Source organism: Zonotrichia albicollis, chromosome 10 (assembly GCF_047830755.1).
Source record: "Zonotrichia albicollis isolate bZonAlb1 chromosome 10, bZonAlb1.hap1, whole genome shotgun sequence".
Lineage (NCBI taxonomy): Eukaryota > Metazoa > Chordata > Aves > Passeriformes > Passerellidae > Zonotrichia > Zonotrichia albicollis.
In genome coordinates this window covers 39,396,439-39,411,687 of record NC_133828.1, presented here as the reverse complement: position 1 = coordinate 39,411,687, position 15,249 = coordinate 39,396,439, and the positions used below count along the sequence as shown (strand labels likewise).

Sequence of the window (15,249 nt, the reverse complement as noted above, 5' to 3'; positions counted from 1 at the left end):
AGTTGTTTTGCTTGGCTGCCTTAAAAGCAAACAAATAAACAAACCAAAAACCCCCAAACAACTCCTTGATTGAAACTTCAGGCTAGTCCTGGAAAACTCCCAGCCCACCAGCAGAGCTGCTGGGGAGTGTTCCAGCAGGCAGGCTTTGGGCAGAAGAAAGGTCTTCTGCTGGAAAAAAAAAGGTTGAGTTTCATGGACATATCGTCATGGAAATATTTTCAGTTTTCCAGCAGGATAAAATTTGAAGGAACAACATCTTAATTTTCAAGGTTAAGTCATCGTTTGGTCTAGATCAGCTGCTGTTCCCCACCCTTTGTGGGTGAAACTTTCTGCTGGAGTTCCCTTAACATGATTCATCCAACCCTCTCCCAGGAGAGACATTGCTTCCTTGGCATCCCTCCTGTATCCTGAGAAACACAGTCCAGCCAGAGGAGAATGGAGGCAGCTGCTCCAGGCTCTTGCACAGAAACAGGAGGACTTAATCATGCTCTTGACACGAAAAAGAAAGGGATACATTTGGTTTTGAAGCAAGCTGCAATGACGAGTCAGGCACAGCGCTGTAATCAGCACACACCCACCGCTGGCTCCAGCAGAGGGGCAGGGAAATTCATGGGTTATTACAGGCAACCAGGGCGCAGCAGCATTGCCACCAGGCCAGCTGCCACCTCTGCCAGTCCCTCTCAATCCTCTGGATCCCCCACCAAGCTATGAATGGCCAGATGGATGAAGGAGAGGGCAAAAGGCACTCCCAACCATTCTGCAGGACCTTCACCGAGCAGCCCCTGTTGAGCAAGAGGCCCACACATGGTGATTGCTCTTGCAAAACAGACATTACACACGCTCTCGGGGCTTTCCCAGGCTATCAAGACATTTTGGCTCATCCTTCAGGACTTGGCATGAAGTACTTGTTAGCACAGACAGGTGTTTGGGTAGCAGGGATGGCCAGCCATGGTAGGGTAAACATCTGGTGCTCACGATCAGTCCCCCCAGAACAGCTCCAGGTGCCTTGGCCATGCTGGGAAGTCAGAGCAAACCAAAGATGGATTTAGGGCAGTCCCTGGCACTCAGCATTGGTCTCACAGTGTGTTTGCACAGAGCAAAAGGTGCTGCTCACTGTGTTTGGGCTGTAACCATCAGTAACTCCTGGGCCTGCCCAGGAGTTCAGGGCAGGTCAACACGCCATGAACAATTCCTGTGCTCCAGAGATCAACATTCAGCAGTGACTGGTGTTTACTTCATACCCTGAGTCACACAACCACTGTTAGCTCTGCCTCAGCTAATTTAAGCAGACAGGGCTATGCTGATGGTATCTCAACCCCTCAAGGCTTGTTTTGTCAAAGGACCCCCGTGCCCTGCCTTACCTTCAAGGATTTGCTGGCATTCAGCCTGGAGGAGCAGTGAGCTAGAAATCCCAACATGGAGCCAGAAATAAATATTCCTCTCTGTTTACTCACTGAACTGCCGTCTCTTGGCCTTCCCACTCAAGGAAAACATCTTTGTAAGATTTCAACCAGCATTTACATCCCCATAACAAATCCACACAGAACTTGAACGAGCCAGATTAAATGGATATGAGTGTCTTCAAGGTCGTTGAAGTCAACAGAGCAAATTTCCTGTTGGGCTTCTCTCAAATAATGGAAAACAAAGCCATTTATTTACTCTCAAAAAGTATCTGGGATGACATAAGCCTGCTCTCACCAGCAAGAGGCAAGTGGGGCTTGTAATCCCTTGCATACATTTGGTCATTGAGGTCTTCTCTGAGTTACAAGGGGAACTTCACACTTTGGGACAGCTGCTTTTGGAATCCTAAAGGATTCCAAAATCCTAAAGGACCTCACGCTACCAGCTCAACATCCAGCCTACCAAGTACTTAAACAGAAACAACACTGCTGAGAGTGAACAGGATTCAAGAAGCAAAATTACCACGTTTAAAACCTTTTCAGGTGTTTCAAACCCGCCACATAGGTTCAGGAAATTCTGAGGCTCATTCCTACCTTCTTTTTCTCCTTCCTGCAGAGGATGTGAGGGTTTTCATGTGAGCCTGGTACATGTCAATGCCATCTCTAAGGACCCTCATTCTTGGATATTCACCAATATCTTATTGCACAGCTGAAAAATGTGAGAAGGAATAAATAATGAAGCATCTTGAGCAATCCTGCACTCCTATAAGGCACTTAAGATACTTTTAGGAAAAATGTACAACTACATTACAAAGCCCCTTGTTCTTCAAAGCGATGCTGATGCTGCAGAAAGTGATAAATCAATACTGCAGAGGGCTTTCAAAACTGCTTGTTCCTTAGGGTTTATGAGGGGGCTGTGATGTCCAAGTTAAACGCAGGGGTTGCGTGCCTCCAAACCTATGTTCTTCCCTTCTGTGGGCTTTAGGCTGCCAAATCAAATGCAGAAATAGCTTCAAAAAGGGTTCAGAAGATGTAGGCGCACCCCAAGAAGCTGAGACATTGTGCCTGCTCTGACAGACACAAAGCCATCTGAAGTACTGAGGGGCAGCAAAGCTTTGACACACAGAGAGTCACGAGCTGCTGGTGACACGGAGCTATTGGCAGCTGCCCAGCTCATTATGCCCAGCCATCCTTTGAAGGCTATCGTTCTGTGGGACAGAAATCAATACCCCACACACTGCAGTGAGCTGAGCCCGGGGCTGGGGCAGTGGATCACCGGGAAAGCAAGGAGGGAATAACACACAGGGAGCAAGCACAGCCTCGCCTGATCCTGAAATATGGAAATCCTGAAAAGGGGGAGCCAGGAACACAAAACCTTCAGGTTCCTGCTGCAGGGAGCCTGGTTTGTGGTCCCTCCACACAAAGGCAGGTGCTGCTGATGGGTGCTTGCCATCACCCTGTGTGGCCAGGCTGATGTCATCAGCCCCGTGTCAGACGGAGGACTCTTACAAACACTGACCTCCGCTCCAAACCCACCATCACTTGCTACAAAAGCCCTCCTTTATCTTCACAACATCGCCCCAAATTGCACAGGAAACACACCGTCCAGGGAGGCATTTTCATATTGATCACCCCTGGGGATCTGTGTCAGCAATGGATGAAGAAAGGCTCTAAGCACATCCGACAGGATCGCTGTTGTCCAAGGCTTTGGATCTCTTTGTTGCCCTATCAAGACACGGCTCCGACCCGCTGGGCTCGTACCCCTCAATGCCAGGGGCTGGCTCCAGCTGCTTTTCATCGCTGTCTAAGAAATTATCACAGGAGACTTCGTGCAATTAGGCCTCAAAAATGGGCCTGTCAGTCCTCCAGGGGAACTAAGCCTGCTTCATGAAAGCCACTTCAGCCTTTGCTTTCGCTGCACAAGGTGTTTTTTTTACCCTGAGGATTTCTATCAAAGCGAGACACTAGTCAAGACACAGCAAGCCACTGTAGTTTTTTACCTCTTTGTAGCTTATCAAGGTGAATGTCAGTGGAAAAAAAATTTTAAAAATCTCAGAGGTGACCAGGCACAGAGATGGCCATCTAAAGTTACATACTTTGGTACAAGAAAAATAAAGAACCCACCCCTCTGTTTTTAGTAAAAGCAAACCTGGTCTGTCTCAGCGCCAGGACTCTGTTCAGAAATCGGCGATGGGAGCGTAATGAGCTGCACAAAGGCAGCCCTGTCACACCTCGTGCTCCTCCCTGCAGACTGAAACCTCTCTCAGGATCCTCAGCCTGCCTGAAGGCACCTTCCAGCCCCCATTCCAGTATCCTGGGGCCTGGCCTGGCACCAGGCTGTGTTTCAAGGCCATGCTTCTCAGGGTGGCTGCAGCATCTTGCAGGATTCGAGGCACGGGCTGCAAGCTGCTGCACACAAGGAATACCAGGGGAGGATGGACAGGGATAATATTTGTTCTGAATACGTGTGCTGCAAGAGCGTGCTTCAAACCCAGCTGTGCAAACAGAGAAAGCAAGGAGAGGTGTCTCTGGTGAAGGCCAGCTCTGTGTGGAAGGCTCTGGACAGCACAACTCCTTTTTCCTCCTCCACCCATTCCCGACCTTCCCTGATCTCTGCAGCCTCTCAGCTTGAAGACACACGTGGGGCATCCCCAGAATTAAAAGCCTGCCATGTTATGATTGCTTTAACTAACCCCTGCTGAAGCCAGGCTGCTGCATCTGGCACGTTCAGCCCACCTGGACTGGAGCTCCAAATGGAGGTGATGCTCCCGTCTCAGCAGCCCACGTTGAAATCCCAAGGCTGACAGGATTAAGGAGAGGAGACAGGAGTTGTCACTTCACCACTTCCCTTAGCATCTTCCTCTGAAGAGCTTAAGGCTTCTTACGTGGCCAAAACGTCTCCTGCATTTTCTCTGGTCTTGGAAAGCAGCAACAAATTGAGACAAGGTGAAGAACTAAAGCATTCAAAAGTTGCAGCTGACATTCCCACTGGAGAGATCCAAGCTATTCCCAAAAAAGAAGCAGTTCCATCTTGAGAAAAACCCCTACATCTTGCATTTTGGCTGGGCTGGACTCCTACAACATTTATTTTCACAGGCAATTTATGCCTGTGCAGCACCTGCTCACCCAGACCATCCATCACTCTCCAGCTACCCAGGCATTCCCAAAAATAAATTGGATAAATGTGGTCCAATCCTTCCTTTTTTTTTTTCCTCCTGGATATGACACTTAATTCCACACTGAAAACAAATAAAAGCTGAATATCTTTCAGTGTGCATGACTGCAGGATTTCGCTGCAGATGTTTTATCCAAAATATTTCCTAAACATCACTCTGCAAACAAGGACTAAGCCTGTAACTTCTTATTGTGCTTCACATTTTTATTGTGTCTCTGAAATGAAGACATCATAAAACAAGTTAGTCTTGATCCCTTTTTTCCTTAACTCTGTGTTCAGGGGAAGCAACAGGATGAACTAAAATGCAAATTTACAGATAAAATTCATATTTAGCTTTATGGAGAAATAAAGCTCTTTATTGCTGGACATTTTGACAGAGATATTTCCTTACTGTGGCTGATCCAACCTGCAAAATTTCCTTTCATTTTCAGTCTGGATATAAAATGTCTGTGATCCAGGAGATAGAAATATTTGTCAAACGTCCATTTTTTTCCTGGCCCTCACCAACACTCAGGAATTGTCAGAAAACAAGCTGGAAGATGAGGAATTGATTCTTGGCTGAACTACAATTAAGTTGTAGCTTTGCCTTCACTTCCAGAGCTTTATTAGGCAGATTTTATTTGATGAAATCAATTATACGGCACGCTGGAGATAAGTTAGGGAATTAGCTTTGCTTATGCTAATGCCCATCACTCCGGGGTGGCTTTGCCTGGGAAGGAGGTGTGGAATTTAATGTGATTTATTTAGGAACAGGCCTCATGTTTCCAGGAGGGGAAGATGGCTGCAGGGAGGAAAGGTGAGGGCAGAGCTCCTCAGGACCATCACCTGTGGCATCTGCTTATTCCCTAACATATTTTTCCCAGCACACAGGAGTCTTGTGGACATTTTGAACACTGGGAGGGGCAGGGAGATGTCAGCTCCTTCTGGAGCTTTTGGTTGGGGTGGTTTCACCCTTGCTGGACTAACTCTTGGCTTCCTTATTTCCAGTTCTGTTAATATAATACCAGCATTAGAATACTGCAAAAGGGCCTGACAGAGCCTGTGCCAGTGGGGAGAAATTGCTTTCCTCTCTTCTAAAAATGGGGCACCCACCTTAATTCAGCTCCAGGTGCTAAGGGCACAGATTTTCACTGCTGCTATTAACCTATCTCATCCTGAGATCCTTTGGAATTAAGCACCTCTGGAGAGGAGGGAAAACCTTTCAGTACACATTTGACACTGGACAAAATCAAAGGCGAGTCCAAAGGCTTCAGCTGATTGCAGAAGGGGACAATTATCTGCTAATGATGGTGCCTGGAAGGCACACAGAGCTGGGTACAAAGCTTAGGAAGCACAACTGGTGTGAATGCCACCTCTCCTTCCAAATGTACCTATCAGACTGGGAATAAACTGGAGACACTGGTGCTAAAAGGGCCTGACTGGATTTGACACAGAAATCTCTCAAAAATTGCTCAAGTGTCCTCTTGCAAACCAAGCTTTCAGAGGCTTCCAGCACTTCTTGATAAAGCAACACATTTCCAGAAAAGGCAGAACCAAATGAGCAAAGTCAAATGCGAGGCTTTGTTTGCTTTAGAGCACAGGAACAAGCCCCCAGGAATGAAACCTTATCTGGTGCCTCTAACAGGCTGGATCCCTGTCTTTGCCTTGCTCCCAGGTTTCCTCCACGCAGTCTGGCCTCTGAAGAGTCCTCCTGTGGCCACATGAAAGGCTTTTCACACCCCTGCATGGCACCAGCCTTTAATGCAGCCCCAAAATCAAACCCACCCTTAGATCCCTTCCTGCTGGATCAGAGCTCAGGCTGCTCAGCCTTGAGTCCCCAACATGCAGCCTAAATGTACCGTGAAAAAATCTGGAAATGGAGGCACTTAGCCTTTTAATAAATGGAGATTTACTTAGTTTGAAGCTCAACATCAGATTTCTGGCGTACTTAAAGTAAATACCATCCATTAATGAAGAAAACATGGGAATTTTTTTTTTAATAAAAATAAACACAGAAGAAATTTAAAAGCTACAGCTTGTAGCTTTCTAAGGATCGCTTTTAATAAATCGTACATGTACCCACTTTCATGGAAATGCATTTGACTGGGGAAAAAAAAGAGCTTTTTCTCCAGTTTGATAGAAATGCTGCCAAGTTCAGGCTACCCAAAGTGAGACACATCAGGGATGTCCCTGCAGCTTGGCACTGCGTGGGTCCCTGCTGGGGGCACATGGAGCCACACAGACCAAGCAGAGAGCGGGGAGCAAGGCTGAGAAGGTGATGGAAATCTTAAAAAAAGGGGGAAACAACAACCAAAGCTTCCTGATGATTTTCCCAGCTGATATCAAATACCAGCACCAGCTGGTTGCTGGTGGACAGAGTCCACACCAAAGTGAGGGGTCTGGTTTCTGTCAGCCACAGCAACAGGGAGCGGGCTGAGCCTCTCGGAAGGGCTGCAGCAGTTTTTGGGGAAAGCATTCCCGGGGAAAGCATTCCCAAGGAAAGCAGACCCTCCTTCCCACATGCCAGCCAGGGACACCTACTTATCACCAGCACTATCTGTGGTGACCAAGGATGGCACACAGTGACCAAGGATGGCACACAGTGATCAAGGATGGCATGTGAGGGCACACAGTGACCACAGAGAGGGAGCAGGCACTCCTGTGTCTCCACCAGCAGAAAACAACACAAATCCCCACGGACTGAACCCATTCACAAGTGTTTAAACCTCATTTCCACCACTGCATTCCCCTTCCCAGGCTTCCCCACCGAGCACAACAGCAATTCCCTGCTCCCATCTCCGTGACCTTTCTGTTGTCCTGCTCCCCCACCTCTACACATGAACGTCACCTGTAACACCCAGTCCCAGTCAGCTCTCCCTGACCTCTGCACCACACAAGAATTCCTCCTGCTAACATCAGACATGCTTGAATTAGCAAGGAAATGAAAACAAGCCACAGGAAAGGAGCGGGCTGGGGGAAAGGTGGGGATGGAATGCTAAGCAATCATGTCAAGTCACGGCTGGCCACATCCCGTTAGCCGTGTCTGAGGGCTCCTTGTGTCACAACAGCCCAGCAGCAACCCTGCAAAGCCAGTCCTGCTGCTCCTTGGGCTCTTTTTGGGGCACAGCTCCTTCAAGGCAATGGCTGCACATCCCAGAGCTGCCCTGATTTACACCAGGAGAACCCAGAAAGCTCCCAAGGCTCAGCCCCACAAACTCACCACCATTTTAGGAGATGCTTGACAAAGTTACTGTGCAGCTGGGAGAAAGGAGCTTGGAGAGGAATGAATGGATTTTACTTCGTATTAGAAATTGCAACGTTCTGACAAAAGTAATGAAAATTGAAAAAAAAAAAACAAAATCCCAACAACAAAAACATACCACTATTATTTCCAAAACAAGCTTGTTTTTCCTATTGCTGGTTCTAACACAAACACCAGGAAAGGTTCCAGCACTGGCACAAGCAACTCTTTAACCCACTTCATAAAAATGGCTACAAGTGAGAAAATAAGTTCATTTTCTTTTCGTCCAATATCTCCTCAGCCTCGTTTTTGCTTGAGCATCCCAGGAAACAGAGCAGAGATGGACAACCCTTTCAAGGTTGACCAAATTGAGGCCTTGAACAATTTCTTTAATTTACCCAAGCAGAACCCTATTCCAAACATGTGAAAAACTGTCTCCCAAATTCATCTAGCCAACTCCCCAATCTCCCAACTCATCTAGCCACTCTGGGGGGGGGGGGGGGGGGGGTAAGGGGACTGTCTTTATATTGATGTATCTTTATATTTTCTAGTTCGAGGTATAAAACTGTTTCCAACGCTCATTATGCCTTTTTCATTAGTGTATTTTTAAAGCTGTGATGAATTTTTCTCACTGTTAATGCTCTTAGAAGCCCATTTCCTTCAAGCATCCCTTTAGAAGAACATGAGGAGGAGGAGCCATCACAGCCAGAAGAGCTGGGATCCTGAACACTCAGGTTGGGCTGCAATAGCAAAACAAAGAGAAAACCAGCAGTGTCTGGCTCTTGGTAGGTTGATTAAGTGAGAAACTAAGAGGATTTGCTTCCCAGGACAGACTATTTGCTCCCCACCACATAAACTAGAAAGGTCTTTATATAGAGGAACGTTTATCAGCTCTTCCCGAGCTCTCCAGATCTGATCACACTGCAGCACTCCAGTCTTCAATGTGATATGGAAAGAAATAAAGTTATATGGAAAGAAATTAAGTGACCACCTTCAAAAGAGCTCCACAGGTTATAACCCTGGGAGAAGACAGTCCAGGAACATTAAAGATCAGACTTAAATCCAACGACTCTAATGAAATTGTGTAGCTGCAGATGTGACTCCCTCCTTAGCAGACTGGACCAAATTCAACTCTGCTCCAACACACCCAGCCCAGCCATGGCTCCCATCTCCAGCCTTAATGAAAGCTTGTCCATGGTTTGAACCCAGCAACAATTAACCTTGACAGGGGGAGATAAGATTCAAGTTTCAAAGCACAGAGGGTTTGCTGGGGTTTCGTGCGCTTTCATGAGGCTCTGATTATTATTTTAATGCAGTTGTTTGTGGTTTAGTTTCCTTTCCTTTTCTTTTTTATTTTTTTCAACTCTCCTTAATGGCAACACTGAAAAGATAAAAGTTTATGCACTCGTGGCAGGAGCCAAAGGATGGCCCAAGTCCAACCTACGTCCACCCCACCGCACTCCTCGGATACGCTTCCAGACAAGGGGAATCAGACAAAGAGGTGCTGTGGAGACTTCAGGACTGACTGGCCTCAGACTTTTTGGAAAAGGGAGAAGAACTCATTAGGTTAAAGGGAAAGCCAAAAGTAGTTGGGAGAGTGCATTTTTAGGGGCCTGAAGTAAGAAGCCAACAGATCTCCACGTACTTCCCAGCAGGAAGCCTGCAGTCATCCCCAGCACTGCTGATAGCCCCCCGTGCTTGGCAAGGTTCCACCCAACCATCTGGAGCTCATCCACCAAGGTGCAGCTCTGGGGGAGGAGACAGAGGGCCTGGAGAGGTGCTCAGAGAGGAGGAGGTCGGGAGGGGGACGAGGGCTTTGTCTCCTGAGCCTCAGTGTGGTTTCTCTGGATGGCAGCTGAGGGTCTGTTTTTACCTCTTTGTAGCTTACCAAGGTGAATGTCAGCGGAAAAAAATATAAAAAACAGATTAAAAAATAAAGAAAAAACCAGCTGCAGATGGTGCAGCTGCCACTGGTGTGGGGACCCTGAGGATAGCCAGCAGTCAGTGCTGGCAGCAGCATGGAAACCCTCCCAAGAGCTGGGCCTGCTGCACTTTTATCGGTGCCATCACCACCCACACCTGGTGTGTCCTCCTGGCAGCTCCAGCCTGGTGCAGCAATTCCTGCCTCCCTTGTGCTCTCCCCAGCTGATGTTTTGATCCTGCTGGTGCCTTCAGCAGAGCTCCATCTCGGTGCCTTTGAAGGCAGCAGTGACGCTCAGCCTCGCCGAGGGCTGCTAATGAGAGCCTGCTCTCTGCTGAGGTGGAAGTACAGCTCTGCAGCCTCCACCAGAGCTCTGCAGACAATGCAGCCACGGGAGGCCTTTCAGCAGGAGGAGAGAATCAAAGCTGGGGAGCGACCTGGTCAGAGCAGCTGGGGAAGGAGATGCAGCGGGGAGGGAGGTGGGAGAGAGCGGGCGCGCTGCAAGCGTTGCAGTTTTCATTTTCTTCCCGTGGCCGTTGGGCAGCAAAGAGCAGTGGCAGGAGAGGTCACAGGGGCTCTCACCATGGGCAAACATCACCTGGATGGGTTTGCCACCTGTGGGGCTAGCAAATATGCCAGCAGCCTCAGAGAGAAGCACACTAGAGTGCAATATATGGGGTTTATTTCTAGTCTCTCCAGACACACCTGTGCACACTTGTGTCCCACCCCCTGCTCTGCATTCATGCTGCAGGCACTGAAACCACTCATTAGGTTGAATACATGAACTTCCCTTCTCTCAGCCTAAACCTGACCTAGAGGACACCTTGCTGGAGGTGAGGGGAGCAGGGAAAAGGAGAAAAAGCAGAGAAAGAGAAAAGGACAGGACTGTGACCGTGTTCACAGGTTGAGGGAAGAGACGAGGATCTGACTCCATGTATCAGAAGGTTTGATTTATTATTTTATGATATATATTACATTAAAACTATACTAAAAGAATAGAAGAAAGAATTTCATCAGAAGGCTGGCTTAGTATAGGAAGGAATGATAACAAAGGTTTGTGGCTCAGATTCTCTGTCTGAGCCAGCTGACTGTGATTGGCCATTAATTACAAACATCCAACATGGGCCAATCCCAGATGCACCTGTTGCATTCCACAGCAGCAAACAACCATTGTTTACATTTTGTTCCTGAGGCCTCTCAGCTTCTCAGGAGGAAAATCCTAAGGAAAGGATTTTCCATAAAAGATGTCTGCAACACAGGACTTTTGCCACGAGACCACCAGTAGATCACATAACCACTTCCCACTGCAGCTGCCACATTCTCCCCATGGGAGCCTTTAAAGATGCAACTCACTCACCTTTTCCCAAAAGCGACTCCTCAAGCCTCAACCCAGTGTTCCCAGATATTTTGTTCTTTGTTGGCATGCTGTAAGCACACCCAATTGTCTCCTTAAAACTCCTGCAGCTCTCTGCCCTCATGCTAGGAGTGACCATTTACTACCCGATGACCACCCCTTGGGCCAGAAACCTGGGAAGCTTTTTTTCCAAGGGCTGTTTGGAGCCCAGGAATGGCTTTTAAAGCATGTTGCTCTCACTGAAACCAGCCAAAGGTAAGGCACAGCCTTTTTTTAAAGAGCAATCCCACAAGGCTCTGCTATGAGGATTTCAATCACTGGGGAGAGGAGATTGCAAGAGCCAGGGATGCTCCTGGCCAAGCCCTGCAGGACAGATGCACCTGCAGGCAGAAGTCAGGCTGCTGCCAGAGCCCAAACCAGCACCAAACCCACAGCTGAATCGTGTGTCTCCTTTCAGATTTTCAGCCCCTAGATCCAAGGACAAAGCCACAAGGGCACAGTCATCTGTCTGACCTGTCCCAGATTTTTTGAACTACCCTAGAAAGCTACTTTAGGCTTTAGGGGAAAAAATGTTCTTGATAACACAGAAAGCCAGGTTTTAATATTGTGTGCATCATGGTGTGGCTCACAGCAGGGCACCAACTTTGCACAAAACCTAGTTCAGGGGAAAAGTCTTTCTAGTAGCCCAGGAACATCTAAAAAGGGGGGGAAATGGGGCATCACACCTCCAGAAAAACAAGACACACTGACACACTGACTGCTCACAGCTTCCAAGCAATAAATGAGCCATGGGCAGCCTTGATTTTTAACAAGACATCACTAATGGTGTATTCTAAAAGTGAAGAACAGCTCCTGGGGCCAAACCACCAATCCAGGGCTGCTTGAAAATCCCACAGCTTGTGAGAGCTTGCAGAGCAGCACTCCGAGGTGCTGCTGAGCACGGGATGGTTCAGCCTTTGCCACATCCTTCCCTGCACGGCTTTCAAGTGCCAGCCCAGCACAGCGCTTTTCCTGCTGCTGGGTGACTTCAGATCCTTGACCTGGTTATGGTATCACATCTGCTAACTATTATCAGAGGGGGGAGAAAGGCTCTGCCTCCTTGCTTCCCTGCTCCAGCCCCGCGCAGCACCGTGTTGTGTCTATGAGAGCTGAAAGCAGCCGAGCTGCAATTCAAACAAATCAGATCTAATCACCCTTATCAGAAGGGTGATAAAATCAGCGAGGCTGAGAGGCTGCAAAAACACGAGGCAAAGAGGTATTTCTTGATGGGCACGGAAAGCCAACACCTCTGAAGAGCAGTTTTCCCTGCAGAGACATCAGATCACAGCGGGGCATTGCTGAAGAGAAGTGTCCGTGCCGTTCCCTGCCATCTTTTGCAGAACTAAAAAATGTTATTTCCCAAACTCTGCCACTGAGGAGGGTCCTGAGACACAGAGGGCAGCACTCCACAGTCCCCCATAGCTCCTACATTTTGGACAGAGCAGTCACAATCACTAACAGATGGACTGACACTGTGCAAGCCACATGCTCAAAAAGTGCAGCGATGGTCCAAACAAAGCCTGGAGACAGATCCAGGTGCTGTGGAGGTGACCACAAGTCTTACTTTGCTAGCACAGCTCCCCAGCCCAGAGCTGGAATCTGGCACAGGCCCAGATGAGGGTTTCCTGAGTGTCAGACCCCCTTCTGGAGGACAGCACAGCCCTGGATGCTCAGAGAAGCACAGCGGGGCTCTAAGGGTCCATGTGCACACAGCAATATCCCACAGCTGGGTCTCTTTGCCTGGTCAGCTCCTCATCCCAAACTGACCATCTCAGTGGCCCTGTACCACAACAGGAACAGTCCTTGGCAGTTTTCCTGCCTTGGGCTGCCCAGGGTATGATGAGATCCTTCTGGCTAAGCTCAGCTCCAGAGGAACCACCTGGAGCCCTTGGCCAGCTCCACCAGAACCTCTGCCTTGCTCTGACTCACCTTCCCGTGGCTGAGGAGCCTGAGAAGCGTCCAGGAGAAGGGCCTTGTGCAGGATGAGACATGCATGGGTGTGCAGACAGACAGGGAACTTCCTGACACACAGCCCTGACCTCGCTCCAGCCAGCGTGACGCAAAACAAAGCTCCACTTACCCACTAGCAGGGGATGTCACGCAGGGATGGAAAAATGAGGGCTGGCAGAGACCTCAGGGGGTCACCTAGTCCAGCTCTGGGCCACGTTGGAAGAGTTAGCACTGTATTATCCCTGTCAGGCACACATCTAACCTATTCTGAAAGGCCTCTGGTAACAAAAGCAACATATTCCTGGCTTTTGCTATTTATATCCTGATTTCGAGCACTGCTTGAAGAATGGAGGGCACAGAGGGGAATTGCTGCATAATAGCTGGGAATAGCTGCATAATAGCTGAACACTGCATTACTGAAATCTTGCAGGACCCCGGGGGGAGCTGCTGAATAGGTAAGTACATCTCAGTACAAAATGTGAGGGCAGGGCCACCAACAAGGTGACAAGTGCACATTGGAGTGCCCCAATCGGCCTGGCCAGGCCACCTGGCAGGGCTGTGACATCTGGCAGAGCTGCCCAGGGTAGTAATGGAATCTCATTCTCTGGAGACATCCAAACACACCTGGATGCGTTCCTGTGTCACCTGCTCCAGGGGGTTGGACTGGAGAATCTCCAGAGGCGCCATCCAGCCCTAATTATCCTGACCCTCCTTCACTGTGCAAGGTGGTCTCAGAGCTGCCTGGGTCCTGCAACCTCTGCCTCCCACAGAAGCTGTCCTGACATCCTTCCCAGGGATTAAGAAGCCAGGCAAATAAAGAAATAAAGTGGTGTTCTCAGCTGCATGGGAGAGGGTGTCTCTGCAAGATGGGGGTCTGGCCATATTGACACAAACACGCAGACTTTTGAAAAGAAGAGTGGAAACGCTTAGCACCAAATCCCATTAGCAAATAACGGGATTTCTGGGAGCACCATCTGTGCACCACATTGAGCACCCGCCCCGGAGCACGGAGACCCAGGCACGTTGCATATGGAAAGCCAGACAAAAGAATATACAATAATACACAAAGGCAGGGAAAACACATAGAGCACGGGGAAGAAGCCAGAAGAGACGTTTTCCTCCCTATCCTCACAATACCCAAAATCCCATTCCCTTCACAGCCTTCCCAGCGTGGCTCCTGAGGCACCTCACGTCCCTTTGTGCCCACTGTGAGGCCCCGTGATGCTGCCACAGAAGGGGAGAAAGAGCTTTGACCTGAATGGGAATCAGCTGACAACCAAAGCTGTTGAGTGTGAGGTGACACAGAGGTTTAGCCTTAGAAGTGTTTTTTTTTCCCCCCTCGGGTGTTTTCCAGGGAGGTCTCCCAGATTTCTAAGGCAAGAGATTACCTGGAAAGGGCTCTGTCTCATCTGTGAGCTTCTTCAGCTCCACTGCAGTGGAAAAGTCCAGAAGTAGCCACGCTGGGGTAACTGCAAAAAAGCAAGAGAGGATTTGGTGTGAGTGGGTTTTGGAGAGCAAAACAAACCCAACTTTACAAGTTGGCAACTTGAAGGAGCCCTCTTGAATGACACTCGAGCACCCTTTCTCCTCTGCACTTCCAAATGTCTCCGTCTTTGTCCGCTCTCCCAAGGGCTCTTCAACAGCCTCCTCCAAAACAGCTATTACAGCAATTACTGCAATTAATTGATTTGCATATCCCCAAAGCCCCATCATTAGTGCAACACAGCCAAGCGTGTTAGTGTTTAATAATATCAATCAACAATTATTCATAACATCCCGCCCCGGCAGACCTAAATATAGAGACAAGCATTCATGCGAAAACAAAAAGGAGGGGAAAAAAAACCCCAGCAGCTAAACAAAAGAATTAATTTAGAGCAGAATTAGGATCATAGAAACAAGACAGACAAGAGACAAGGTCAGATGTCTCGCTCCCAGCTGATGTGAGACTCTCCCAACCTGCCTGCTCTCAGTTACTGAGTGAGCTGCAAGTAAATGAAGTGATTTTCTCCTTGTAGCGAACAGCCAGAGAGCTGCAATGAGCACCAACACGGTGGGGTGGAGGCAACAAGAGGTGACTTCCCTGTTCAGAACAGCACTTCAGCTAAAGCTCAAGAGGCTCCCCATTCAGGACAACACTTAAACACACGCTGAAATTTAGGTACGTGCTTAAATCCTGCTCCTCCCTGGGCC

The 15,249-nt window shown here is 48.6% G+C and overlaps 1 protein-coding gene across 1 annotated transcript in view; it reads right to left on the bottom strand.

Moving 5' to 3' along the window:
* ACKR3 (atypical chemokine receptor 3) overlaps positions 1-15,249 on the bottom strand; it is a 44,540-nt gene that overhangs the window by 19,517 nt on the left and 9,774 nt on the right. The window contains exon 2 of the mRNA XM_074548924.1: positions 14,448-14,528. Within this exon, the coding sequence (XP_074405025.1) occupies positions 14,448-14,468 (21 nt within the window). The 5' untranslated portion in view covers positions 14,469-14,528. The remainder of the gene's footprint in view (positions 1-14,447; positions 14,529-15,249) is intronic.